This window comes from Toxotes jaculatrix, chromosome 5, assembly GCF_017976425.1.
Source record: "Toxotes jaculatrix isolate fToxJac2 chromosome 5, fToxJac2.pri, whole genome shotgun sequence".
NCBI lineage: Eukaryota > Metazoa > Chordata > Actinopteri > Toxotidae > Toxotes > Toxotes jaculatrix.
The window spans coordinates 3,296,120-3,324,045 of record NC_054398.1 but is presented as its reverse complement, the minus strand read 5'-3'; the positions used below and the strand labels follow the sequence as shown (position 1 = coordinate 3,324,045).

General features: G+C 42.0%; 1 protein-coding gene across 2 annotated transcripts; it reads left to right on the top strand.

Annotated features, from left to right (window-relative positions):
• The first annotated feature begins 704 nt into the window (after positions 1 to 704).
• On the top strand, positions 705 to 27,926 carry LOC121181881 (aryl hydrocarbon receptor nuclear translocator-like protein 1). Of its 2 annotated transcripts, none has more exons than XM_041038088.1 (20): positions 705 to 841; positions 8,052 to 8,235; positions 9,898 to 9,961; positions 10,659 to 10,806; positions 11,306 to 11,326; positions 11,543 to 11,575; positions 11,879 to 11,908; positions 12,548 to 12,705; positions 15,019 to 15,098; positions 15,434 to 15,526; positions 15,996 to 16,113; positions 16,771 to 16,920; positions 18,261 to 18,507; positions 19,473 to 19,579; positions 19,716 to 19,866; positions 19,994 to 20,073; positions 20,236 to 20,344; positions 20,972 to 21,065; positions 23,330 to 23,423; positions 23,536 to 27,926. In XM_041038088.1, exons 3-20 carry the CDS (start codon positions 9,916 to 9,918, stop codon positions 23,691 to 23,693), a joined length of 1,917 nt encoding a protein of 638 aa, XP_040894022.1. In that variant the 5' UTR covers positions 705 to 841; positions 8,052 to 8,235; positions 9,898 to 9,915; the 3' UTR covers positions 23,694 to 27,926. The 2 variants fall into 2 exon arrangements, with proteins under 2 accessions (XP_040894022.1, XP_040894021.1); XM_041038087.1 differs by having other exon boundaries at positions 20,233 to 20,344.

Here is a 27,926-nt window from a genome sequence, read left to right as displayed (position 1 = left end):
AAAAAACTAAAATCACATCTATCACATATGTACACATTTGACCTTTTAAATTACACCATCAAGTCAGGTTACAGTATTTCTTGTGTTTTCATGTTTGGACAGTAGAGGAGGTAGAACTTGGACCAGCAGGAGGCGTTAATGCAGCCTACACTGTAGGCAACTGTACTGAACTTGATGCAGACAATATGTTGTTTTCATGGATCTCTCCAGTGACAAAGCACTAAAATCTGTATAAATAAATGTAATTATAAGCTAATTTCACCTGCTTTTATATTGTCTATTCAGACAATGGATGAGTTGAAAAATAAAGGAGTAAAGATATCTATCTATCTACACACACACACGCGAAATCTGCATATTTTTAAATATTTAGATTTTCAACCCCTAAAATTCATTGTCTCATATTGTCCATTTTCAATACAGATAAGAGGTCCGGGTCAATATACGTTCAATAAAAGCATCAAAATACAGTAGAAGGGAATTGGGCACCGGACCAGCTCGTGTTGAAAGGCTACCGTCTAAATGACTTGTCATGCAGTGTTCTTCACACACACTCACATACAAGTAGCCTCTGCATTCCGTTCTACCCCGGCTGTCATTGGTCAAGTAGCACGTCCGTCATATTTTCCCAGCCTGAACTTGTGTCTGATTGGCTCGAGGGACACCTACGGCGGTAGCACAAACGCCATTGGTTGAAAAACTAGGTTAGTGGTCCGACAGGCATGACGGTGAAGAGAAACTGGGTCACCGATTGAAATTCGTTTATGTCACAGTTGTGTGGGTTGCTATTACATATTACCCAGCGGCTTTCAATGGATAGACTACTCTCAGCGGACCTATTGTAAGTATACAATGAAAACAAGATTATATGTTATCGATGTTGCATCTCAGTTGGTTTGGTGGGGTTTAATCCATGATGGATGTCGTCGATGTTTTCCCAGCGCCGTGGTCATGTCAGTGTGGTTTTCTAGAGCAGGAGGAGGGACGTTAGCTCGCTGGCCAAGTCTTGACAGTTAGCGTTCCTTAGCTAGCAGCTGTATGCTAATATTAGGCTACGGGACTAAATGCTATCATGGATAAAAGGCAGAGAAACCGCTCCCAGTGTGCCACCTCAGCTGTAAGTGTTGTCGGCAAATGCCAGGTCTTTGAGGGAGCTCGTGCATAGGTAAGTGCCGGTCCGCGAGCTTGTTAAACGTTAACTAAACGTCACCTAAGTGCGAGCGACTAAGTGAACAGTGCTATCCAGTGCTAGCACGCTAGCTATGTAAACAGGCCTTGGTGGGCATCTGGCACACGCTTTCTTCGACAGCATCCATCCTGCTGCGATAACTTCAAAGCCCCCATCGCGTATTCTTCAAATAACACAGTAACGTGTGGTTACAGCCCATACCGACACCTTAGCTGTTTCGAAACAGTGGGCTCATGATTGGTTATGAAATATCGTGACACAGTCTTGGCACTGGCAGTGGAAATGTGGCGACCGCTCGGTTTCTGCAGTGGTTCCCAAAAAGATGATCATGATACCGGGCTTTGAGGTTTGGTTGTTGTATCGTGCACCGGGTAAAAATCGCTGCCTGTTGTTGGATGATTTGCAGCAAGGGATCTCAAGCTTGCGCACAAGGAGTAAGATGTTTTCATGAGGAGGGTTCCTGGACAAATCCAGCGGGATGAGGAATGGTTGCTTTTCACTGTTACTTAATTTTCTGAGTCATACTCACCAGCATGAATCTTCACAGACTGGATGCTTTGTTGAGGATACTGTCATTTGGGGGTTCTCGGTCTGTTGTGGATCTATTTGGGGTTTCCTTGATCTGAAAAATTCGGGTAATTTTTGAGTAATAGTCTAAAGTCGCTGTTACGTTTATGTTTATTTTCAGACATTCTAATTGCTTTTTATATAGGTTGGATTATTAAATGTGCAGCTTGTGTGTTTGCAGTGTTTGTGTTCTAATTTCTGTTAAAATCTTACTCATACGTCGGCCTCAACAGTAGTGTTATCGGTAGTTTATGTATTAACCTCTTCATGACAGGAAAGACGTCCGCTGTGAACTTCAGACTTGGACTGACGAGAAGTGTTTTTATTTTTGCTTGTAGACAGGTTGCAACCTACATTAGTGCTTATCAGTACTCATGTGCTGACATAAAGGCATTTCGGTGATAGCAGTTTGTTGTGGTGATTTTACAGGACTCCACTTAAACACCTGTTGGTCATGAATACAAGCAAACCGGTCATTTCTGTATGGAAAAGTGTACATGAAAAAAAGTTCATGGGAAAAATTAAAGGGAAACACGAGGAAAAGTGATGTTGACTTGTGGGTTTTGATTATTCATATTTTTAGCAGCTTCTATACTGGTGGTCAGATTGTCTGCCTCATCATGACTATGATAATCAGATTTTTTTTCCCAATTTGGAAATTCAGTGTGTGCAGCAAACCCAGTGGAGCACACATTGATGTCAGTGGCAATAGGTGCTTTTCTTTTATGTGTATCCAAGAGTTTTGGTGACAATATTAGACTAGTGTGCAACCTAGAGCCAGGTGATTTTGATCATTACTGTTATTTGGTTAAATGTAAATGTTTCGTCTCAAAATGGCTTAATGAATGAGTGTCTCTTCGTGTCCTATTTACCTGTTACAACTAATGATTGTCTTTCAAAATTTTCTCTTGCCAAACTATGGACACTGTATTTATTAGGTATTAGGTATTTATTCTAAATATTGTGCTTGATGCTTCCTATCTGTATTGCTCAGCTTAGTGACTAGAGATAAATGGTTGCTTTTATTATTAAATGCTTCTGGAATACAAAATACAGGTTTATTTTAAAATGAAGGTGTTATTTAAACAACAGGGATTGGCTCTTAAATTTATACAAAAGGAAGTAAATTATTTGAGTCATTAATGAAACGCCCGGCACATCCACACAGGTGTGTTAAATCATTCTGGCTCATTAGACTTGCATATGATGTTGTGAAGCTGTGCGGAGATTTATTTTAGGAAACCAAAGTCAACATACTGGTCGATATGCTGCTGTCAGACCAGATTTCATTAGGAGGAGTTTACTTCTATGATCTTAAAAGCAGAGAGGACAGGAAATAGCGTGAGCAGGCTTATAAGTATAAGCTCTGGGTGCTAGCATGGCTAGCTGTCTAATAGCAGCGCTGCCTACGCTGTATGTAACTTCAGTCAGACTGAACTTGCACGACGCAAGCAGGGTGGGATCAGCTCATGACAGGAAGTGGACATGTCTCGACCCTGCCTCAGTGAAATGAAGGAGGAACAAATTTTGGTGTGACTGCACGTTTTGAACAATAATTGTTCAGTCTGCCCTTCCCTAACAGGAGAGCCAGAGAGGTGTCAGTTAAGCACAGTCTGTACATGTCCACAAAGTCTTGAGAGGATTTCTGATCAAGCGAGATAAGTGAAAACACCTGTGGTGATGTATCTTGGATTTGTAGGACCAAACCTTGTTATTGACTAATTAGCCAAAATAAACCCCTTGAAATAACTTGTTCTTGTATCAGTGAAAGAGGCTGATACCTCTTTATTAAAGAGAAAGATAAAATGGGCCACTTTGATTTCCTGAGAACAGTTTTAAAGGAAAGGTCTGATAATTTATTTATTATGTTTTATGATTATTTTCTTTCCTGCCAAGAGTTTGGAACTGGTAACTTCCTGTAGACCCTGATGGCTCGGCAACTGATCTTGGCATTTATCTTTTCTGCACAAATGATCTTTTCTGCAGTTCGGTTTTTGTATGGCTTAAACAAACCAGACTCAGTGCACATATCTGTGAGCTTCAGAGGTATTCAAGGGTGGATTTTGTTGCCTGTGGACAGAGCCAGGCCAGCTGTTTACCCTGCTTACAGTCTTTGTGCCAAGCTAAGTTATTTGGCTGCTGGCTCCAGCTACACATTTATTGTACAGACATGAGAGTGATATTGATCCTTTCATGACTCTTGGCAAGAAAACGATTAAACATCGTTTCCAAACTGTCAAACTATTCCTTTAAATCTTACAGGTGTTCATATACAGTATGGGCACATACATTTGGTCAGGAGGTGAGCCTCCCTTTTAATCTTTTAATGGAGCTAGAAGAGTTAATACGTGACAAATCACATTTATCTTTAAAAATGCAGCAGCAGCAGTGAAAGAGCCTGAGTTGGAATGGAAAAGAGTCAATAAGTTAACACAATTGCATGTTATTCAGAATAGTGCACTCATACATTACTGAGCAGTCGTGAATTTCCTTAATGGACGATAAAGTGCTGGGATCCCACCGTATGTTACATTAATTTTTAAAATATATTTATTCGGCTGTAATGTGATGGGCACTAAGCTGCTGCCAGCAGGACATGAATTCGAACAGATAACATAAGTTTATTTATACACCTATTAATGCAACCTCATCGTCCAACCCAGTTATAGCCTAATGATTCTGGTTATTTGCAGCTTAAAAATCTTCTAGGTTAAAACAGAGTGCAAGTTTTTCTGTTTTATATTTAAGAGTCTTGATCAATTGTATTTAATGACTTTATTTCAGCATGTAGTAAATGTAAATATGGTTAGTGAAACAAAACTACATGCAGCCTATATTCAAAAACTCTTTTTTTCTAAAAAACGAGCAATCACAACATGAGGAATAGTTATTTATTGACCAGTGTCTTTTTTTAAATACAGTGATTACTGCAGTAACATACAGTAAGTGTTTTAGTGCGGTGGAAGTGATTAACAACCTGACAGTTGTTTTAGTGTCCACAGAGTCATCCTTTGAATGGGAGGACCAAGATTACTGGCATGTCCTTACGCTGATGACTGACTGATCATAAAAATATAACATTAGTAATGATAGGTTGAGTTAGATTGGGTTGCAAACTAATAGGCCACTATCCAGCCAGGATTTCGACCCTCTTCTGCTGACATAAACATCTTCAAATGGATAGAAACTCACAGCATTTCCCTCATCTCAGTGTTAACACAGTCAAAGTTTTCACAAAACTCACTTTGTTAATGTTTTGAAATAGTCCCCTGTACTCTGCAACAACTGTATTCAGTTGCCTTTAGTCTCATGAAAGTAGTGTATACAGACTTTCATTCAGGGAAACACTTTAAAATGCCATCTAGGCGAGGCAGACAACACCGTGAACAATGCACAATCATAACCAAGGAACTCTGCCAAGTCAAACAAGACAGGATATTGGAATGATGTCTCATACCTGATAAGAGGTGTCTAAAGCCACAAGTATCGCGTGCCTCGATTGGACACATTAAACGCGTCCTAAGGCTCAGTAAACAGGTGTATGTTGTGACAGGTGTTCTGCAATGATTTGACTCATGAGTGATGATTTTGGTAATGTGTTTAAAAAGCTCACGCTGCACTTTGGTACACACTTTTTTTTTGTGTAAGACTGAAAACACCACAGTGAGGATATACAGTGAATGACTGGTTTATACTTTTTGGAAAATCATTTTTGTTAAAGCGGTTTTTCCTTTTCAGTGCCTTCATCCATTGGTACACCCAGACAGGTTGTGGCACCTTAACAGGTCCAACAGTACTTCCGCCTTGCCATGGGGTGTGGTGACCTCACACAGCACAGTAATTCCCAGCATAGCTCCAGCTAAGTTCAACCTGATTAGAGGTATAATCAGAGAGATTAACTGAAAACTCCTGTGAGGCCGTGCTACGACTTAAAAGTTACTCAGATATCAGGGTGTTTCAAAGATGACTATCATGCACCATATTGCAGAATTCTGCGAACTGTGATACTGGTGTTATGGTCAAAATATGCTGATTGTAAGTATTGCGAGTTGCCCTGTGATTCCCAGCTCAGCCTATGTAGAACAGAAGCTGCACGCCTAAATTCAGGGCTGTGAAAAGGAGCACTTAGTTAAATTTATAGTGTTGGTAAAGACCTTCCTCAGGAAGTTGATGTCCTCATGCAAAACTCAAAGTCTTACGACATTATCATTCATTTGGAGTTGTGTTTCTGACTGACTGACAAACAGAGGCCTGGGAGTTTGAGGGCTGCTGCTGAAGCCTCCCAGTTTTGGGGTCACAGCTTCTAATACTCTTGATCTTCACCTTCCACATCTGTTGCGGTTGCTCCTTCAGACCGTGGTATTTCTCGATCTTCTCCTGCTCCCTCTTTCTGTTGGTGTCAGCTGGGATTGTCACATCTATCGCAACTGCCCTCTTCTGCTCCTTGTCAAATACCGCTATGTCTGGTTGGCTGACCAGCAGCTGCTCGTCAGTCTGGAACTTGGAGTCCCACAGGATCTTAGCTCTGTTGTTCTCAGTCACTTTCTGTTGTGTTTCGCACTGGGACTTGGGGACTTCTAATCCATCCTCAGCACAGATGTTCCTGCACACTATCCCAGCCTGTTGGTTATGCTTCTCAGTGGATGCTGCCGCAGCTTGCATCTTTGCACCCTGCTGGTATGAGTTGGACTGTCTTGCGGGCATCTTTGCATACCCTGCACCTTTGGTCCTGTCTGCTGTGGTAGGCCCCTGCCTCTGTGGATCCGGTGCTTAAGGCATGTATATTATATAAATATGAAGATGCTGCATTTTCAAAAATTCTAGTATGTCTATCAAATATTTGCACAAGCTCAGACCCTCTTCATCACCATGTTTGTTATTATTTCCGGTCGATGTTTGTGATTTGTGCGATTGGGGGTCTGACTTGCTGCCTGGCTGTTTCCCTGTTTAATGAGCAGGCTTGCTGGCCTCTTCCTGACTGTCTGAGTAGGTGTAGAGTGAACATTAAAGAGAGAACAGGGAAACTAAGCTGAATGGCATGCTGACTCACTGACGAAGTAGAAGTAGGTGGTGGATGGAAATTAAGGCTGGCTGGTTTGAGACCATAGAGACTGGATGACCCAGTTTCCACTCCTGCACCAGTTCCTTTCAGTGTTCAATCATGACATAGTGGTTTTCCCCTTCTAGCCCAGAGCTTTGTCCCAGTAAAAGAGCTCACTGTGCCTGTTCTGACCTAGTGGTCTGTTGCCTGCTACTTGAACAGTGCTTCTTGAGCTTTGCATTTTGTTGTCACTGCACATTAAACATTCAGGTCGCTCATCAAAGTGTTTCTTCTGAACCCTTACAGGAATCGCTCACAGTTTCACACTGTTGTGTTATCATTTGTTTTACATTTTTTATTAATTAGCCAGTCTTTTGTTTGTTTGACCATCAAATTGATAGATGCATTTGATGTATCATGGATGTGCACTGAATATTACTACTACTAGATTTATACTAGTGGATGGGGTTGTAGCTCTAACATCAGCTGTGAATGAGAAAACATTATGTTTGTCTAACACACATTGGTTAGTCCTCATCCTAACTTTTCTCTTTAATTTCCCTCTTGTAATGTTTGATGTGAAAACGTACTTTAAAAAAAAAAAAAAATTCTGACAGGCATAGCAACAGTAGCTAGCAGTGGGGCTCAGCAAATGGTCAATTAACGCCTACTCCGACCTCTGTTAGGGCCATCACTGTACTTGGATCCAGCTATGCAGTGAACCTGAGGTTCAGCTGGAGCCCGTAATGAGCTTGTAGTCTCCCCAGCAATCTTCAAAAATAAAACTACAAAGGAAAAAAAACACTTTAGGTTATGAGGTTGTTTAACTTTATTTACACGTTTCCAAGATCAGGGCTACTTTTGCCATTATAATGTTCATGAATGGCTGGAATCGTGTTAGATTTGAAGTGTTTACATTGAAGAGCAGCAACCATGCAAATTCAGGGTTATGTGAAAGTTAAAACAGAGAATAGAGCAAATGTGCTTTCAGTTTTCATATGTGCACGAAGCCTCAGGAAATTATCCGTTTAGCCTGATTCAGTTATGACATTTTTCAGGTCAGCAGTAATGAACATAAGGAGTTCTCTTTTTCCTCTTCAATCTTGTCTTGAATCTCAGTGTTTTGTCATCTGTGTTGTATGATTGTTACATATGTGGACTTGTTTATATTTTCTAATCCATTTTGTTGATATGCCAAGATTTAAGAGATTAGATTTGCACTTGACAGACAGTTTTCTCTTCATCTCTCTCCAGAGGTTGATGGTTTGCAGCAGCTGCTTAGGATCAGATCATCTTGGGGTAGACTCGGCACACTCGGCAAACTGGATGAAACTAGGTCAGGCTGAATCAGAACTATACCAGACCTGAACTGAGCAGACCGGGCTGATCCAGACGACACCGGGCCCGACCAGGAGGCCTGTTCCAGTTTCCTATCCAGGTAACTATTCTCCATGTGCAGGATGTTCTCTCTCATATTTAATTGAGGTGGATTTGAGCCAAGGTGCCCACTGATCATATGCATCAGTGTGACTCATGAGGGAACTGTCACAGCATTGAATACATTAACAGAAAAAACACTGAGACTTACATTTTGTATTCCTGGCTTGTCTGCTCCTTCTTTACTGAGTTATTGGGACATATGACACACATAATGTCCTGCAGAGGAAATAACAGCAGGTTGGAGTTGGAGTTTGCATAGTAATGGGCACTAGAGACTTTGCAAGTACATTTCCATCTTCGCTATACACCCACTAATCTCAGTCTGACAAGCCGTGAAAGTTCATTGTTGTTAATCTCTGCTGCTGGCTAGTGTTGACTAATTCTGCCAAGTTGGGAGCTTTATGTTGATTCATCCATCAGGCTCTTGTAAGGCAGCTCTCTCTGAATATATGTCAAATCAAGATTCAGTCATTAGACTGGCGTCTGCTAAACAAGTGTTTTTAGGAATGATGCTTAGTCATTCCAGCATTCAAGCACACATTTGTTGAATTTGTTGTTTTTCCCGTGTTCCTGGGTTCCTGTTTTCTTTTCAGGAACCCAGGAACCATTTTAGTAATTCCAGTGGTTCCTGGGAGCCTTGTCTGTTTTTCAGAGAAACAAGGGTCTAAATTTAGTTCCTCTTCCATGGTATCCCCAGAGGTCCCTGCTCTGGGATGTAGTACTATCCAACAGCCCTAGAACTATTGGAATGGAGTTTGAGGAGGTGAACTTTGCAGACAGGTCAAACACAAGGCTTGTAGCTGCTACAGTTTCTATTGTATCATTCACTCAATGGACATGCACCGGATGCCCCTTGGATCAATATTAGCATGAGAGGCATACATGTCTGTTAGCCTTGGATACAAAGTTATCAACGTTATCTAGTAAAGCTTAGATCACTTTACTAAACTTTGCTCCTTGTAGAACTATTAGATGATAAATTGATCAGCTCTTTCCTGTTCTGATAATCAATTGATGGTCATTTTAAATAAAATGCCAAACATTTGATTGTTCTGGGCGCACCTCTGTCTGATTTATCACAGCAGGATGTCAACACAGTCATGTACAATAGACACACACACACATATACACACATACACAGTCAGTTTTAATGTCTTGTTTTTATGCTGATGCTGTTTTATCAGGTTAGTTGTTTGGATGTTTTAACAGTGATTTAAAAGCCCAGCCTGGGGATGGGGGCTGCAGATGAGCTGCAGCCAGAAGCCCTGTATACATCATATCTGTTACACAACCTCTCTGTATATAACAATGTTTATTTTTATGGTCTCTGTTAAATAAGCAAATAAATGTATTAGACTTATGTCTTTCATGTAACTGATATGGTCTGACTTGAATGTGGTTGTAAAATGATAACTGTGGTATTTCTATACATGCAGTTGTTGAGCTGAGACAGCAGTGGCTTCCTGTTTATTCTGTATCCACATCGATTTGACCTAGATGGTGTGATGTTTGCCACATGTGTCCAGGCAACTGTAGCTGTGTGTCTGTGTTGTCTTTCAGTGTTTTGAATTTTTCTTCGGTCTTTGCACAGCTTCAGAATGACTCCTCTCCTGCTGGGACAGGCCTTATTTCTAAACGTGATGCTGTTGTGTGTTCACAGTTGAGGGCTCAAGAGTGGATGGAAGGAGATGATTTTAACACAGAGGCAGTGATGAACATCTGTGGTGAGTGTGATGAAGCAGATGTTTTTGTCCTGTCTTAAGGAATATCTATGGTCTTTTATTTCCTTCTGTCCAGGTTTCAGTTCTCAAAATCTTTGCACCTAAGAAGTGTTGTTGTGCATTTAGCTGTGATGTGCGTGCCTTAAACTCACCAAACTGCTGATATTTTCAACCAAGACTGCTTTGATCTTGACCTTTCACTTTTACAGAGGTTTCTCGTCACAGCAGTCAGTAGCATGACTAATCCTGCCCATTAGTTTGAAGTTATTAGTTAGAAGTTTGCATTTGCATATTTAAACATGCACCCATTATTATCAGCAGCCTCAGCTGATTAGTAATTGAGTGCTTTCAAGTCTGTCTCACGGCTATATTTAGAGTGACTGTCCTTTCTGTTATTTACATTTTCCTCCGGTGATTTGCATTTTAATGAATATCCATGGAAACACTATATACTCAGGAAGTCTTTTAACAAAGATGCATTGTTTTGAGTGTCCATTATCTGTTGATGTAGGAGCCTCTAAGCCTCATGCTTTGTGGTCAATAACGTGTGTTCAAAGAATATCACATGGAACTTTGAATTTTATTTCTGCGCATTTATTATAAAGCACCTGTACCCCACACATTATCTATCTAAGCCAGTTCTGTTTAGGAAAGACAGGCATGATTAGGCTGAATAGAGGCGTTCGTCTTTCTTCCGCAGATGACCTGATGGCAGACCAAAGGATGGACATCTCGTCTACAATGACTGACTTTATGTCCCCCGGGTCCACCGACCTCATCTCCAGCTCCATCAGCACGCCTGGCATGGACTATACCCGCAAGAGGAAGGGCAGCACCACCGACTACCAGTAAGAAGACCAGGAAAGAAAGACAGAAACTGACAAAACTAGGAAGGAGGAAAATAAATAATTACAGTGAGGATGAAAGTGAGAATGGAAAGGAAAGAAAAAAAATGGTACAAAGGCAATAAATGGCACAAAGGAAAGAAAAGGCAGGGTGGAGAGAATGAAAGGAGGAAGGTAGGAAAGCAGTGAGGAAAGAGGAAAGGGGATGGAAGAACCAGAAAAAAAGAGGAACAAAGAAGTTAAGAAAGAGGATACGGAAGCTAAAATACAGATGAAAACTTAACTTCATGACTGATTATGGAGATCCAAAGTTTACAATCTGTTGTGTTAACCACTCCTGTAATCACTGTGACTGTGCAGGCTCCGTCACAGTCCCTATAGAAATATGTGTACTATTAAACACTGACACTAGTCAGTGTTGCTTTTCACATGTTACACGTTGTAAATATTCACAAATACGTCGATGACAGAAACTGATCAATACATTTGTGTTTCTTTGCAGAATTGATGGCTTCTCATTTGAGTAAGTTCAAACAACTTGACGTTGGTAGATGAAGCAAAAGTTTAATTAATCAGCCTGAAAGACCAATAACCCACAATTGATTTTTGCACCATGACATAATGAATAGACTGAAAAACAAAGATACTGAACCCAGTGAACCCTTTTCTGAAGTGCTGTGGTGATTTCATTGTGCTCTTGTGTCCCTCAAACTAATATCTCTTCTCTTTTTCCGCTTAGTGACATGGACCCAGACAAAGATAAACTGGGAAGGTAAGATCCATCATTACCATGGTGACAAAGCTAGAGCTTTAATCTGCGGTATGTTTTCATTGATTGTGTATTTGTCCTTTTCCCCGCTGCTGAAACAAAACAGCTTCTTTTTGAAATCAGCTACACTCAACTTAAAGGGACAGCTCACCCAAACCATTAAATTTTTTTTCACTTGCTTCTAGTGATATCTAGGAAAGTAGATTGTTTTCACTTCACGTGTGGTTCAGGCCTGTTGTATATGTGGCATATAAATAGTCTACCTTTCTTGATCAAGATCATCCTGATATTTCTTTGTCTTTCCAGTGACCAACAGGGCCGGATTAAGAACGCCAGGTACAAAACCTCCTTTCTGTTCTCCCTCTCTCTCTCATTCCCCCCTCGCCTTCTAATCTCTCTTAAATGAATTAAATGTCACTCTGTCTGATTGGGGACAGAGAGAGCTTTGTGTATGTTGATAATAAGAAACTTTATACAGTTAAGTGTATAGATCGGAGCATTATGTGGAACTTAGCGACTGTAAGAGCACACCTAATGGCTCATGACAAGCTCTCTTTCTCTTTTTGCAGCTGCTAGTGGAGCTAGGTTTAAGTGAAGGCACAGACAAATTGGATAGATGTGTTGTTACAGTCCTGAAGGACAGACTGAACACCGCAAATAGCATTTCATCGTTCATCTTTAGACAGCAGCGTTCTCTTAGCATCAGGCTAGTTGATTTGTATCATGTTAGATAAGACTATGCGGTGATGGATTGTCTGCAGTGCAAGAATGCAGCCCATTGAAGGATAAGTTACCTGATCTTGCAGTCAGTCTCCTGCTCCGTGCAACTGTACGACTCTCTGTCTTTAATAGAACAGGTAAAATGCAACCAAACGGATTGTTGTAGATATGTTCTTTGGATTTATGCTAGCAAAATGAGAAGAATGAGTTTAATCAGTGTGAGTGTGTTAACGTGTGGTGCTCCTTCCTCCACAGAGAGGCTCACAGCCAGATCGAGAAGCGTCGCAGGGACAAGATGAACAGCTTCATTGACGAGCTGGCGTCACTGGTGCCCACCTGTAATGCCATGTCCCGAAAACTGGACAAGCTGACGGTCCTGCGCATGGCTGTCCAGCACATGAAGACGCTCAGAGGTTAGGATCAATCAGCAATAATGCTGAATAGAGAGAGATGGCTCAACTTATGATGGGATAAATAAGCTGTAGTTGGTGCTGTAAGCTACTAGTAAGGATAATTCAGACTGTAGGCGACCCAAAAAAGACGGATAGTGATTGGCTGACAATAATACTTCCAACACATTATGTTCACATACTGTACACGACTGTGAAAAAGGCCATGAGTGATGTAGAACATCTGTTAAAACAGCTAGAGTATTGGCACCTAGCTGACTGTCAAAAAAATGCATCTGTTCTTTCTCAAGCAAAAAATATCATTCACTGGGCTTAGCTTCACCTAGTGTTCTGTGGTTCTTTGTCTAGTATGAAAGCAAGCTGAATATATTTGGGTTTTAGACTGTTTCTTAAACAGGTATATTATGCCTCTGTGCTGTCGCCAGTCGTGGCATTTGCATTATGCGTGTTTTCGGGTTGTCCGTCCGTCCTGTTCTTGTAGATGTAATATCTCACCTTGAGGGAATTTCTTCAAACTTGGGACAAATATCCACTTGAACTCAAGGATGATTAGAGGGTTGATGATGGTGGATGATAAGAGGGAATGTTTAATAATGCAGCATAATACTTATTTGATAGGAAGGTTAGGGAGGAGAGCTTATACCAAGGGGGCAGTTGTAGGTTTCAGCAGTGAGGATCACTTCCGCGTTCAAAAATCTGTAGTTCCTCGGTTGCTGCTGGGGGCTGGCTCCAGAAGTGAGCCGTTCTCCATTGACCCCCATGTTAAAATAGCCAACTTTACAGCCTAAAAAAACATATTTACAGCCTGGAACATTTTTTGTTTTTGGTTTTTATTGATAGTTTCCACCTCTGTGAACACTGTGAGGGGTGAATTTATTTGTACCACAACCGTTTTAGTGTTTTTTTAGCCTTTAGTGTTATTTAGGCTTAAAATTCTTACGTTGAATGACAGCCCCATAGACAGACACTGGCAGTTAGCTATTTGCTAAAGCATCGGCTGGGCTAGGCGGCTACATCCAGAGGCCTCCGACTATCTCCAGCGGTTGACAGAGGCTGCAGTGCCCGTGTTTGTTTGTCAATGTTCGGATAGGTTTTTGTGACAGTATGGCTTGTTGTAGTGTAGACTGTACTAACCGACCGTCGAAGGAGTCTGTGTTGTAGTTTTTTCTGTAAGTAAATTTCTCACTATTTTACCTGGATGTCTGCACTAATTAGCATGTATTAGCATATTTTGCCGCTGGCTTATGACTTAATTGCCGATTTATGGTCGCTGCTGATACAGATAGAGGACCGGAGCAGCTAATGTTAGGAACGCTGTTGCGGTGTGATCTGTGCTCTCAGTCCGTTTATTGCGGGAATACTAGGCTACAATTTTATTACGTCTCATTTTCTGTTTAAAAAGTCCGACATTGCATGGACAGAGCGGCTCCGTCAGTAAGCGGCTGATGTTGTTTGTGTGCTGCTGTAACTGTAAGTGGATAGCGGGTGGAGGCAGCGGTGAAAGCCGGTAAATATTAAATAACATTTTAATATTATTATAATTATAATTATTTGTAATGTAATGTAATGTTATCATTAATAATAATGTTAATAATAATGTTTTTAACGTTGTAATAAATTTTATTAATATGAAATACGATTATTTCACAGTTAAATAATAGGCTAGAAATAAATACCCCCCCCCCCCCCCAACAACTCCACCAAACCCTGCAGCTCCACCTAAAACCTCTCTATCTGAAACAGTCATGTTTAAAACACAGCAGCAACATTATGATCTCTGTTGTATGTTGTGTGTCGCAGTCGCACGGGGTCGAGCTCGTCGGGTCGGACTCGGGGACTGTCGTGTGGTGGATGTGGCTGCATGAAGCTGCTGCTTAGCTTGTTAGCCTAGCTTCTTAGCTTAATAGCTGATTAGCCTTAGGCTAGCTCGGTTGCTCCGAGCTAAGTGGCCGGGTTCTCGGCCGGCTGGCCCGTAGAGTAACCGCCTCTTCGCCAAATATGTAAAGTACACTCTCACTAAAATCCAAGATGGCGCAGCTCAAATGCCCATGGTTTGGTCACAAAACCAACACCCCCCCCCCGCCCCAAGTCACGGGTGCGACGTCACCCATTGGTGACGCCTATGTTTTATATACACACTTAAATCGTTTACAGCAACATCAATATCCATCTTTGGTTACTTGACCTAAGTGTTCCTTCCTTAACAGCTCCTTCATAACTTTCACACAAGGAAGGACACACACTGTGTGAGCTGTGACATGTGCAGGTGTAGTGTGAACACCTACAGAATCTTACAGTGTTTCCTGTTGTGTGCAGGTGCAGCAAACCCATACACAGAGGCCAACTACAAGCCTTCCTTCCTCTCAGACGATGAACTCAAGCACTTGATACTAAGGGTGAGTGCAGAATGGAGGACTGGACATCTGACACTGACGGACTCTGGGATGCATTCAGTAATATAGATGGACAGTGTAGCATGATAATCTAATCACCATACAGACTTTAAAGTATTCTGATTGTTATTAATTTTCATCATTGGTTCCCAGTCTTGTCTGTCTTTTCTGCTAATAATGTTTTGTAAACCCCGAACTAAATATTATAGAGCTGAATGATATTGTTTACTCTAATATTGGACCAAAATAGCCAATTTATTACATAATTTATTTCAGAAGAAAATGCTTTGTTAAAATATCTGTATTTATTCCAGTGTTTTCTGTGTTTGATGATGCAGGCTGCCGATGGTTTCCTGTTTGTGGTTGGTTGTGATCGCGGCAAGATTCTCTTTGTTTCTGAATCAGTCTACAAAATTCTCAATTACAGCCAGGTATGAACATCACCGGCACAACCAGCATGTCTGTGAAATATTATTTTACTGTTACTGCCATCTTAACTTCTTGTAGCTCATACTGTAGACCTTGAACTTCTTAAAAGAAAAGATGAAAAGGGTTTTCAAAAATCCACAGAATTTTATCACCGTGAGTAATCTAATTCAAACAGCAGATCATCGCAACTTTCTGTCTTGAACTGGAAATTCTGCCTTTCTCAGCAGCTCAGTTGCAGATTAAAGTTTTAAGTTGCCTTGCACATAATTTTAGTAGCATTAATCTCAGTACTGACTGAGAGATTTTCATGCTGCTTGAACTAGTTTGTGGAAGTAGACTTTGTAAACCTTTAGTTCTGTATTTGTCCATTCTGCTTTATGCTTTCTACAAGACTTCTACAGCATGTTCTCTCCCTCCCTCTGTTGTCCACTCATTCACTTCCCTCTTCTCTCTCTCTCTTTCACTCTCTAGAACGACCTGATAGGTCAGAGCCTGTTTGACTACCTTCACCCCAAGGACATTGCCAAGGTCAAGGAGCAGCTGTCCTCTTCCGATACAGCCCCACGAGAGAGGCTCATTGATGCAAAAAGTAAGCCGTCACAGACGCACATCATCTGTTTTACAGAAACAGGATTCTCTTCCTCTTTGCTGCAGCTTCAATTTGCCAATGTTCCTTAAATGCCTCACAGGCAGGCTATCAGTCGATACCCGCCTCTGGTCCCTACTCACTTGCTGCAGCGCACACAGCTCTGACAGGTGTGTGGCCAAAGATGAGTTAGTTTGAAAAGAGTGAAATGAAGCGTTTTAATGTGAGATTGAGTTGAAACGGAGCGATTATATCTACCTGGGCTGACCACCAAAGAAGAGCCTGTGCATGGGATATTTTAAGGCTACAAACAGTTGGAGGAGAAATGGGTGAAATGGGAATCGTTCAATACTTAAAATAGATACATGATAAAGAAATAATTCAGTTTTACTGACTGATGGATGGATTATTAGACTGCATTTCCTCAGTGTTTGTTTTCTGTTTTATTTTATTTTGTTTATTTTATTTATTTTTATTTATTTTATTGTTTATTTTATTTTGTTGAATTATGCAAAAAAAAAGGGAGGAAGAGTTTTAGCTTCCAACATTGCAGACAGTAAAAACAATATTTTCATTCAACAAAAACAATTGCATTAAAGAAAAAAAAAATAAAATAAAGTTTTGAAACTTGTTGTTATGTTATCTGTTGTGTATTTGCAGCTGGTCTTCCAGTGAAGACAGACATCACCCCCGGTCCATCTAGACTCTGTTCTGGAGCCAGACGGTCATTTTTCTGCAGGATGAAGTGCAACAGACCCTCTGTCAAAGTAGAAGATAAAGACTTTCCTTCCACCTGCTCTAAGAAAAAAGGTGCAGTACAGCTTTCTTAACACATGACAAAAATGGCAATTGTCCTCGAATAAATGTCACCCAAATCCACCTCTTGCTGAAAATGCAAAGCTTTCTCCCATAGCAGCCCTCGAAGAAGCAGCTGTGTGCTCTTCAGAGCATCTCCCAATCAGTTTTTCATCTTTGAGTGCCAGTCAATGGCTCTTTGCTTTCAGCTTTTACCCATTGTACGTAAGACGCTGTTTTTTTCAGTCTTTCAGTTTGCTTTTTATGAAATCCCTGATTCCAAAAGCCCTGATTTCCTGGTGTTCCTCTTTTTCTGTTTATAGAGGCACATCCTTATTAGAGCAAGGAATCACACCTCAGTAAGCACAAGAGCATCTCCATTACACAACCAAGGAAGTTGGCCTCTTTAAGTGCATGTTTTTATTTCATTAACCCTTATTTAACCAGACTAGTCTGTCAGAAACAAAACGCAATACAATACAGACGGTAACTCAGCACTACAATATTTTTAAAGCAGAGAGGGGTTGTTAAGATGACTGCTGTTATTCTGTTAAGCTTTTCACTGGTCAGAAAGGCACGAGTCAGTGATGTCGAAGCAGGGATTTGAAAAAAGAAAGAACCAAGGATGAATTAGTTTGAAAAGAGTGAAACCTTTACCCAGAGTTTCTGCCAGAGCCTGAATTTATAGTATTGGTAAATCAAATGGCTGTCCAATGGCTAAGTTCATTAAGTGTGCCTTTTTCACTTTATTTGGCACGGTGTCCAGAAATCTTCCAGCCTTGGTTTCCTAGATCACACCTGCATCTTAAACAGTTTTGATCGCTTCCTTATTTATTTTTTTATTTCTAATGTGTTTTCCTGCGCCTCGTGTTTTATCCTGTGTTTCTCCACTACTCACAAATAAATCAATTTATTGACTGATTGATAAATTCCAGGTCAAAGGTTTTGCCAGTGTATTACTGGTTCAGTGAAGCCCGCAAAGTACTGTAAACTGTAGGATCCTGTGCCTAATGAATAATTTAGTGTCCTAATATTGGACATTGGACTGCGAAGAGAGTGATGTCATGTTATGCTGGAGTTTAGCTGAGCCTGAGCCTTGTCTCAGTGGCTTTATCTGTGATTATTTATGAATTCCTAGAATGTGACAGTGCATTGAACAGTATTTTTGTCTGAGAGAATAATTAAACATTTATTTTTTGTTATGTAGCGTTAAATCAACCCCTGTCAGATTCAGTCCACTGAACTGTAAGAACGTCCCATCATCTCGACAGCATGGGATGGCTTCCCACTGAGGTGGTCCCTGCTTATTTTCATTTATAACCTTCAGCGCTCCCTCTGTCTCCGTCTCTTTACAGCCGATCGTAAGAGCTTCTGCACCATCCACAGCACAGGCTACCTGAAGAGCTGGCCTCCCACCAAGATGGGTCTCGACGAGGACAACGAGCCTGACAATGAGGGCTGCAACCTGAGCTGCCTGGTGGCCATCGGCCGCCTGCACCCTCACATTGTCCCCCAGCCCAGTCTGGCAGACATCAGGGTGAAGCCTACAGAGTACGTCTCCCGGCACGCAATCGATGGAAAGTTTGTCTTCGTTGACCAGAGGTGAGACACACATTTATTTGACAGGTCTAAGTTCAATATGTGCCATGTTTTTGAGGCCACATCTTCCTCAGTTTACATTTATTGTTACTTTGGAATCTGTTGTGTGTGGTGGTGGATCAGTCTGTACCCAGACATATGTTTATTTTTTTGTTTTCCCTGAGCAAATTATTAGAAATGAGGACAGAGGACCAAAATGATCTTTTGAAAATGCAGATGGAGTAGTCACAGGTGGATCTGGTTTTGTGTTTTGTTCGTCACACAGATTCAACTCATTTCTAAGAATCCAACCAGGCATCCAAGTGAAAGTCACCCACAGAAACTAGGTTATTCATAACGTTGGTCCTCTGACTACACCCCATGCCCCTTCCCCCCGAGAGAATGAAAACCCTGTAAATGCACAAATCATATGACTGTCCGTATTTATCTCCCCTCCACCCTTTCATGTTTCGTGTTCTTATGTTTTAAAGAAATCAGAACAATGAAAAGGCTTCAGTGCAAATGAAAATAGGAGAATCTCTTAAATAAAACCATAAAGTAGGTTTTTTTTTTTCAAGCAGGCTCTTAAATGACACCACATCAGGATCTTAACTAACAAAAATCTTGCTCTTGCGTAGAATGACGCTGTCAAAACATCTCATATACATCTCACATATTATAATACTACAGTATGTTGCCACATATTCTATGTAGTTGCACCCCTACAAATGTATCGCTTGTTGTTCATATTAGGCAGTATGCCTTTTGCCCATTCTAAATGACCTGAATTCAACACGTCCTAATACATGGGAGTAGCTACCATTAATTGATTTCTAATGCTTTGCTTTGGAAAACAGTGAACAGGACTTGTTTTGTGCCGCGGATCAATATATTGAGCGCTTTCTTTCGTTCTCTCTCGTGCTTGTGAGGAGCCACACACCAACGGCTGCGAGTAAATACAACCTCTCTGTGTCTGTCTGTTCCTCCAGAGCCACGGCCATCCTAGCCTACCTGCCTCAAGAGCTGCTGGGAACCTCCTTCTATGAGTATTTCCACCAAGACGACATCGGCCACCTGGCAGAGTGCCACAGACAAGGTACCTGTGGAAAGACTGAGAGACTGCAGGATCACTGAGAGCTGAGCAGAGAAATTAAACCTTGAATGAATGAGTGAATCATGTTGTCCGTGTGTGTTTTTGTACTCATCATGTACTCACTGTGTTAACCTCGTAGTGCTACAGATGAGAGAGAAGATCAACACCAACTGTTACAAATTCAAGATCAAAGACGGCTCCTTCATCACGCTGAGGAGCCGATGGTTCAGCTTTATGAACCCCTGGACCAAGGAGGTGGAGTACATCGTCTCCACCAACACTGTTGTGTCGTAAGTACCAGACGACACGAGAACACACACCTTTAAAACAGATTTATTTTAGTTGAGTTTAATTCAATTTATGGACACAGTTGGCTGCGAAATATCAGAACACCCCCACCTGTGCTTTCCTCTCCAGGTGTCCCATGATGGAACGATCGGACTACCCTCAATCTGCTGCCTCACCACAGAGTATGGACAGTGTTCTCACCTCAGAAGGTAAATTACTTCTTAAACCTTTGAGAAAGAAAAAATCGCTCCTTCAAGTTTGGCTGATTTATCCCAAAAAAAAAAAAAAAAAAAGAAACCCCACAGCTGTGAATCGTTTATTCTTCATTCTTCACAAAGAATACACTTTTCTGATTGTTGTTTGATTAGTAGGTGGGGGGAGGCGAGCACTGCAGACGGTGCCTGGCATCCCAGGTGGCACGCGAGCGGGAGCTGGCAAGATTGGACGAATGATTGCGGAAGAAGTGATGGAGATCCAGAGGTGAGAGGGGATGAAATCTCAACACCATTCGAGCTGAAGAGGCCTGTTGGTCCTCGACTGGAAAATCCCCGTGGCCTAGTTTTTAATGTAGAGCAATGTGATAGAGGTGACACAGAGAGATATTATGATTTAGCAGATAGCAGATATCAAGCTGTGCATGAAACCCGCATGACACAGTGTGCCCAACATTTCACATTTTATGTATCGGCTAATTTCTGATCATGTGAAAAACACGAGAGAATGAGATGAAGAAGACCCACAAGCTCTTCACAGTCCAAAATAGGACAGTGTGTTGGCTCTCCTGCTCAGTTTCGAATCCAGGCTAATGATGACTCAGATATCTACTGTGCTGCCAAAATTACACCAGCTGTGTCCGCTGATAGATGTAACATCTACTTATTGTCATGGCAACGCTGACAAATTCCAGTACAAATGTTAAAAATCACATTGCATGTAGGTCACTTGTCTTGCTTGTAGCTCTTATGCTGGTTGGAATGTGAAACCGTGATTCGGTGCAGGTGTCTGCAGTTCAGGTTGCTGATGAGGAGATCAGATGTGTTATACTGCATCTGAAAGTGAAGCGAAGTCTATTTCGCAAAATTTCAACCATCTGTCTGTTTCTCTCAGGATCCGGGGCTCCTCCCCTTCCAGCTGTGGCTCTAGTCCTCTGAACATCACCAGCACCCCTCCACCCGACACCTGCTCCCCTGGGGGCAAGAAGGTAAAACACACACACACACACAGCTTCCTTCGTAAGGTTGGAGTTGAATAGCATTTTATCAAATCTGATTTAAGTATCAGATTCATTTATTGAATCTGAGTCCTCTCAGATCTCTTACTGAAATTATTTACATGTAGCTTTCACACCCCTTTTGTTTCCTGAGAAGGCAGAAATACTTTGAGTGGCTGTCTAATTAAAATGAGATCAGCTGTGTAAGATTTGAAATGCTGATTTGCCAAATGGCATTTAAAAGACTGAGAGCATGAGGAAAAAGATTCTCTGGTCTGATGAGACAAAAACTGAACCATTTGAGCAGAACTCCAAGCACTGGACGGACTTCAGGACAAGTCTCTATCTGTCCATGAGTGGTCCAGCTTAAAGCTTAGACTTAAACCCCATAGAACATCTGTGGAGAGACCTGAAGATGAAAGTTCACAGATGCTTCCCATCCAGTCTGAATGAGCTTTAGAAGAATGGGATAAACTGTGCAAAGCTCATAGAGACTCACCCAAGAAGACTTGAAGCTGTCATTTCTTCCAAAGGGGCTTCGACAAAGTACTGAGTTGAGATTCTGAATACAATCGTAAAGGAGAGATTTCAGTTTTTATGCCTCTGCACCAGCAGCAGCCGTGGGCATCATGCTTTTCGGTCTGTCACAGTCTCAGGAGCGCGAGATCTCAGGAACACTTTGAGGGAATTTCTTCAAATTTGGCACAAACATTCACCCGAGGCTTTTCTTTGTAAGTTCAGACTCCTGAGTCCAGACCATCAGCAGCTCAGCTTGACACTGCTGATTACACTTCAGTGCTGTGCCTGTCTGTACTGTGATAAAATAAAGTTAACTCATAGGGTCGCAAACATTTTTCCCTGAAACAGGGAGCTGCTGAGGTGACACAGCAGCTCACAGCTCTGGGTATTTGGATAAACTGAGCACAGATTTGAGGTCTGAATGGTGATTTCTTCACCTGAAAATTTATCAAAACTGAATGAAGTGATTTGATAACTTTGAGCCTGGCTCAGAATCTCCATTATTACCAGTGGTTGGCACACAGTGCATTCTGGGACGCTTAGCTGCCCCAAGTCCACATAAGTCAGCCCCTGATGTACCTCCCATGAAACAAGGGGACTGAGAACACTTTGGATGTGGTCTGTAGTTGAGTAGATGTGGACTTTGACAGGAACAGTTGTGACTGCATGAACACAAGTGCAGAGGAGGACGCAGACTGAGAAACGCCTTTGGACTCAAGGATGAACAGATTAGATTCTAGATTAGAGGTCAAAGGTTAATGTCACGGTGACTTCACAAATCAACTCAAGAGTCCAAACACTAACCATGACTGAATTTCACACAAATGTCTAATAGGATAAAATGATGAAGTGATGATATTGGAATATATTTGTGAAGCCAGTGCAGGTCTGCAGGCTGTTGGCAGTGCTCAGAGCTCAGGACACAAACACTCTGGCTGTGCTTGGACAACAGAAGAAAAGAGACTTGAGCCATTAGCTGACCTGTGTAGGCAGCTGTAAGAGAAGAAGCACGTCTGCTCAGTGAGATACATGCGAGCTGGACAGCTGAACGACTACCAGAACAACACTGTCTGCGAGCAATGTGTGGCATTTTATAGATGGGGAAGTTACAGCTGTGCAGCTCTGATGATTTCTGTGTCTGACGTCTCCTTTTCCTGCTCACTGTAGAGTAAACTGTTGAATGTCTGATGTATATGAAGCAGTGAACGGGGGAGGGATTTCAGAGATCAGTACATCTGGGTAACTGACTGAAGGGGGCCTCCTGTAGTGTGTGTGAACCTGCTGTGTCGGTCATGTGATCCCTCTGTCAGTCTGCTTGAGGTTTCAAGTTATTAGATCACTGATAAAACTGGATCTGTGTGTGTTTCTCCGCTAATTGGGTCAACAACAACAATTACTTGTTTCTACCTTTATGTGAAGTTAGTACATCACTGATATGAGGCTTTCACAACCTCAGCTGCACGACTGAACTGTCTTTGCACTTATGTATTTGCACAAATTTCCCCTGAGAATCAAGCCATAAGTCAGCTTTTTAATTCTCTAAAAAATAATGACATGGAGATGAGTAATGTCAAGGATGATGTGGGTGAGCTACATGTGACGCTGACATCTTTCCCATGAGCCTCGGTGTCTGTTCTTTGTGGACAAACAAAGAAATATTTTCAGTTCCCAGTGAAACTGATCTGTTTTTGCAGTAAACTGACACGTGTGTGTGTAAATGTGTGTCACCTGGACAGATTCAGAACGGAGGGACACCCGAGCTGCCGAGTACAGCGATCATTGCTGGACCTGATTCTGTCGGCTACCCCTACTCCAACCAGTCCATCATGAGTGAGTCCGACACAAACATACACACTAAACCCTCTTTCTCACTGATGCTTTGAGTTGATTAGGCTGTGTTCCCTTTTCTGAGCATATTCTCCATGACTTATCCTCCATCCAGGTGACAACTCCCACCTGAGCATAGACATAATGGACGAGCCCGGTTCCAGCAGCCCCAGCAACGACGAGGCAGCCATGGCGGTCATCATGTCCCTGTTGGAGGCGGACGCCGGCCTGGGCGGCCCCGTCGACTTTAGCGACCTGCCCTGGCCTTTGTGAGGAAGCTGGAAGGGAAGAAGGAGAGAGAGAGAGAAACAGAGAGAGAGAGACTTCCTCTTAGCACCAGAGCCACTGATGGAGAGAGTTCGGTCAGGTTGAATTCTGGCTGCCATATTTCCTGCCCTGTGCACACAACTACACTGCAAAAAAATGTTCATCTTAACAAAGGATTTTTTTTATTTTAACTGAAATGCTGAGGTTTTTCCTTCTTGATGTTATTTAGTGCGGTTCATTCTGGATGACTCTCACTACTGTTCACTCCTGCTTTTCGATTCATCATTCCCTGTAGGTGGACCTGCAGAAGGCGGATTATTATATAAAGATCCTGCTCCAGATGATGTGTTAAGATGATCGTGTTTGCAGTGTTAGTTGTCTGTAGACGAGGGGTTCTCCGACATTGCCACGGTGACAGTCCAGCAAATGGAATCGGAAGTTATAGGTCTGCGGTGCTAACGTGTCTGATGACGGACTGATCTCTGTCTATCAGTGGTTCTAGGCCCTGTCATTGCCAGGTCAACAGCCAATCCTGAGCCAACACCGGACTCCTGAGACTTTCACGGACAGTGGTTGAAGTTTGATTTTGGGGCAGAGGGCGCTTGATATCTGCCTCCTACCACCACGGCCCTCTCAGCGTCTCTAACCGTACGTTCGAGTCTCCTCGTAGGACGCTGATGCCGTACAAACGTGGTTACGGTGCACTCCCCCGAAACTGGCCGTGTTTTTAACCAGCCAATCTCTAACACGGGAAATGACAGATTCATTGGTAATCCTCTGGAGATTTGCCCGGAAGATCCTTTATTCCCTGAATTCCACAGGCAGGTGTATTTCAGTTCATTTAAATAATGACAAAATCCTCTGAAAAAGCCACATAGCTGCTGTTTCCTCAACTAACAAGAACATTAACAGCTTTTTCTCCGAGCTGCTCTAAAGGTAATATTCACTAAATTATATTTTCCCAGGAGAGTAGAGCAGATTCTGTATTTATCCTGAGTTTAAAACACAGTTTTAAACGTTCACTTCAAACAAAACTGATCTGCCTAAAAGTACTTGCAGTAAGTAATGATGATAAATGAAAATATAAATGTTAAATCCAAAAATAATACTCAAAAAGCTTGTGTTTGCTGCAGCAAGTGATTCACATGACTTACTCAGCACCTAACCTGATCTGAAAGAGACCGGAGGACACTCAGTTCAGGCTTCAGGTCCGAGGAGACCTGGGGATAATTAGGTCCATTCCAAAAATGTGTTTTGGTCCCAGTAGAGAAAGAACATCAACACTGACTGACCCCTCTGTACACATGAATGGCACCAAAAAACAATTAGCGACTTGGCTCTTCTCCAGGCCACGACTCCAACGTAACACAGCTGAAAGCTGATGAGCTGTGTCCCACTTCAATACTACAAACTCACTCTGAACAGGGTTTCCTTACGTGGTGTGTCCACAATAGAAACATAACAAAATTACCACTTTAGAAAACTCATCCAAACACAGTTTAATTGATGTCTGATGTCTTAAGTATTGTATCATTTCCTGTTAATATAAAACATTTGAATATGTTTATTTCTTATATACTAAAAACAGAAACAGTATACTATAAAGATTTGAGTATAGTACATACTGTATACAATTAGGAAGTAGTATGGAACTGAGATACAGCTCTGGTGTCAGCCCAAGTATAGACTGCCCATCTCTCACCCAGTGCATACTGGGATAGGCTGCAGCCCCCAGCAGTCTTCTGAAGGATAAGAGGGTAAAGACGATGGACTGGTGGACCTCACATCAAAAAAAAAAAAAAAGAGACTGACTCACAGACCTGAGACCAGCAGCATCATGAGTCCCTGCACAACCCAGTTATCAGGTTATCAGGGACCTGTGAGGACCTGTGTGGACCTGTGAGGACTGTGAGGACCTGTGTGGACCTGTGAGGACCGATCTGCTGCTGCTTTGTTCTCTAACGTGTGTTCTCCTGCACGTTTTAGCTGCAAAATCCCCAGAAGTCTTCACAGTGTTCACAGCGAGCTCTCAGCAGGAGGAGAGTGAACAGCAGGAGTGGTGCTCTGACGACTGTTGCGACAAATAATCCGACTTTAACAGAGAAATTGAGGTTAACTTAAACCTGGTGGGAGCTGCACCTCGGTGCGCTGGTGTGCGATACACTAGGTTTCCCTCTCCAGTCTCAGAAGAGCAATTCAACTTCAAATCACGACGATTCACGAGGAAACGTTTCTCACTGCCATTTTACTGAGGTCTGCTCCTCACACTGCTTTCTACATCTCAGCACAGGCTGGCAGGCTAATCAGCATCAGCCTGTTGGAACATAAAAACCTGGTGGTCTGGGTCACAGGGTCTCCTGCTCATCTTCCAGCTATACCATATGAAGCACTTAAGATGCAGTTAGACTGTCAGTCGTTAAACTCCATTTCCGAAAGAGAAGAACTGACCCTGGATCAGTTTTCTGATTCGGCACGGGGCCCTGAGTTAGCTTTTCTTTGCCTTTGTGATAAGAACATTTGAAAACCGGCCTAACTCTGTCGTCAGTGTCTGGGCTTGGATTCAGCACCAGAAAAATAAAATCGGAAAAGGCCGCCCCTCTAACTCGTCTGGCTGGGATTGGGAGAAGCTAAAATAAAATACCTCTGAATTTAATTCTACTGCAGCAATGACAGATTTACATTATGTAGATTTTTGTACAAGAGTCCTACAGTTAATCTTGAATTTGGTCTGTTTAGCACTTAATAATACGCAGATGTTCTGTGGCTACACGTAACTGTCAGTGCAACCTACCTTGTTAGCAGAGGAGGCTGTAATGTAGATGGAGGCGATTACAGAAACGGATAAAAGTCCTGGAGATGGAGGCGACAGTGATCCAGCAGAGTGGGGACTTTGTAACGGGGGGGACAGAGCTAATGGACGTTCTCTGATCACGTTCTGTGACAGATAACAGGGTCACGAGGGACGTCCACGAGCGTCTCAGTGGAATTTTTCATTTCACTGGTCATTTTTCCCTCCATGATGATAAATATCCTCCACATGACCTCTTCACCTCGCCAGCTCTCTGCCTCTCACACGCCTTTATGTTACCAGAGTTTGATCAGGGGTGGACATGTTGAGAGAAGTCTCACTGGTCCTCCTGTCTGCCTGCATGGGAAGAAGAAGTCCTTTTGAGACAAGAAATACATGGATTTACCAGATTATACTGGAACTTTGAAACACTGTGTGCCTCCTATTTATTTTCATTACATTCGAGTCACAGAGCAAACAAATATTTATCCTGTGATTAAAATGTAAAAGAAAAAAAAAAGACAGATGGAAATTCTTAACCGGTCTGGCCCCTCACTCGTTTTGTACAACACACGGAAATAAAAATGTTATTTTATATGAAAATAGAGAAAAGTGTTAGCATGAAGGCCTGTCTTTTCTCAGGCAGCTTCTTGTTGTGACTGATGGATCCTCTCACATAAAGAGAGTTTTCTGCCAGACTTTGAACAGTTCTGGTTATTTCAGCACCAATGTTACTGTTACTGTTTAAAACTTAAATGTTAATTTTCCCATCTTCAGTTTTGACTCTTTATTTTGTCATGACTATTTAATGTCATACAAAAAGACTTAGGAACCACATTTTCAGGGCCTTTAAAATAGGTGAATATAGCTGATAATAATCTTTTACATTTCAGTTGCTTGGTTACTGTCTTAGTTTGTTTAGTATTGTAGGAATTTATCTCTCAGAAAATCGGATGCCCTGTGACTCGAATGTGATGATAAGAAGCGTGAGGCACAAAGTGGGAAAATGGAAGTCAAACATTTTCTCTCCATGCAGGCAGGAAGAGTTTCATCTCTGTTCTTGACATCAACCAGTTGCGGCTGAACATTCGGGCCCTGTTTAAAACGAGATTCTGTCCAGCCAGAGATGCAAAATGGTGCGAGTCAGGTTACCCCTGGGTTAGTACACAGGACTCAGCCCCCTCCTCCCCCATATCCTCCCCTCCTCCCCCTGAGGCAGCAGCAGCTGGTGAGGTCCCCTCTGTATCTGTTCCAGTGGTTTTCTGTTTCAATGTTTTTACACTACACACTACGACAAAGTGTTTCCCTTGTTGATATACCCCCCCCACCTGACAATAATGTATCAAATCTTTAAATATTATCATGTTAAGAGTATACTTTATGCAAATATATATGAGTATGATGAGTGTATTGTATGTATCAGCAGTGAAATATTTTTAAAATAAAACTAT

What these genes read in the sequence shown, in the direction of transcription:
- LOC121181881 (XM_041038087.1), top strand. Translation starts at nt 9,916, where the DNA reads ATGGAAGGAGATGATTTTAACACAGAGGCAGTGATGAACATCTGTG. An exon ending in GCACATGAAGACGCTCAGAG is followed by an intron (nt 12,706 to 15,018) that starts GTTAGGATCAAT and finishes TGTTGTGTGCAG; the next exon opens with GTGCAGCAAACCCATACACA. An exon ending in GAAGTGATGGAGATCCAGAG is followed by an intron (nt 20,345 to 20,971) that starts GTGAGAGGGGAT and finishes TGTTTCTCTCAG; the next exon opens with GATCCGGGGCTCCTCCCCTT.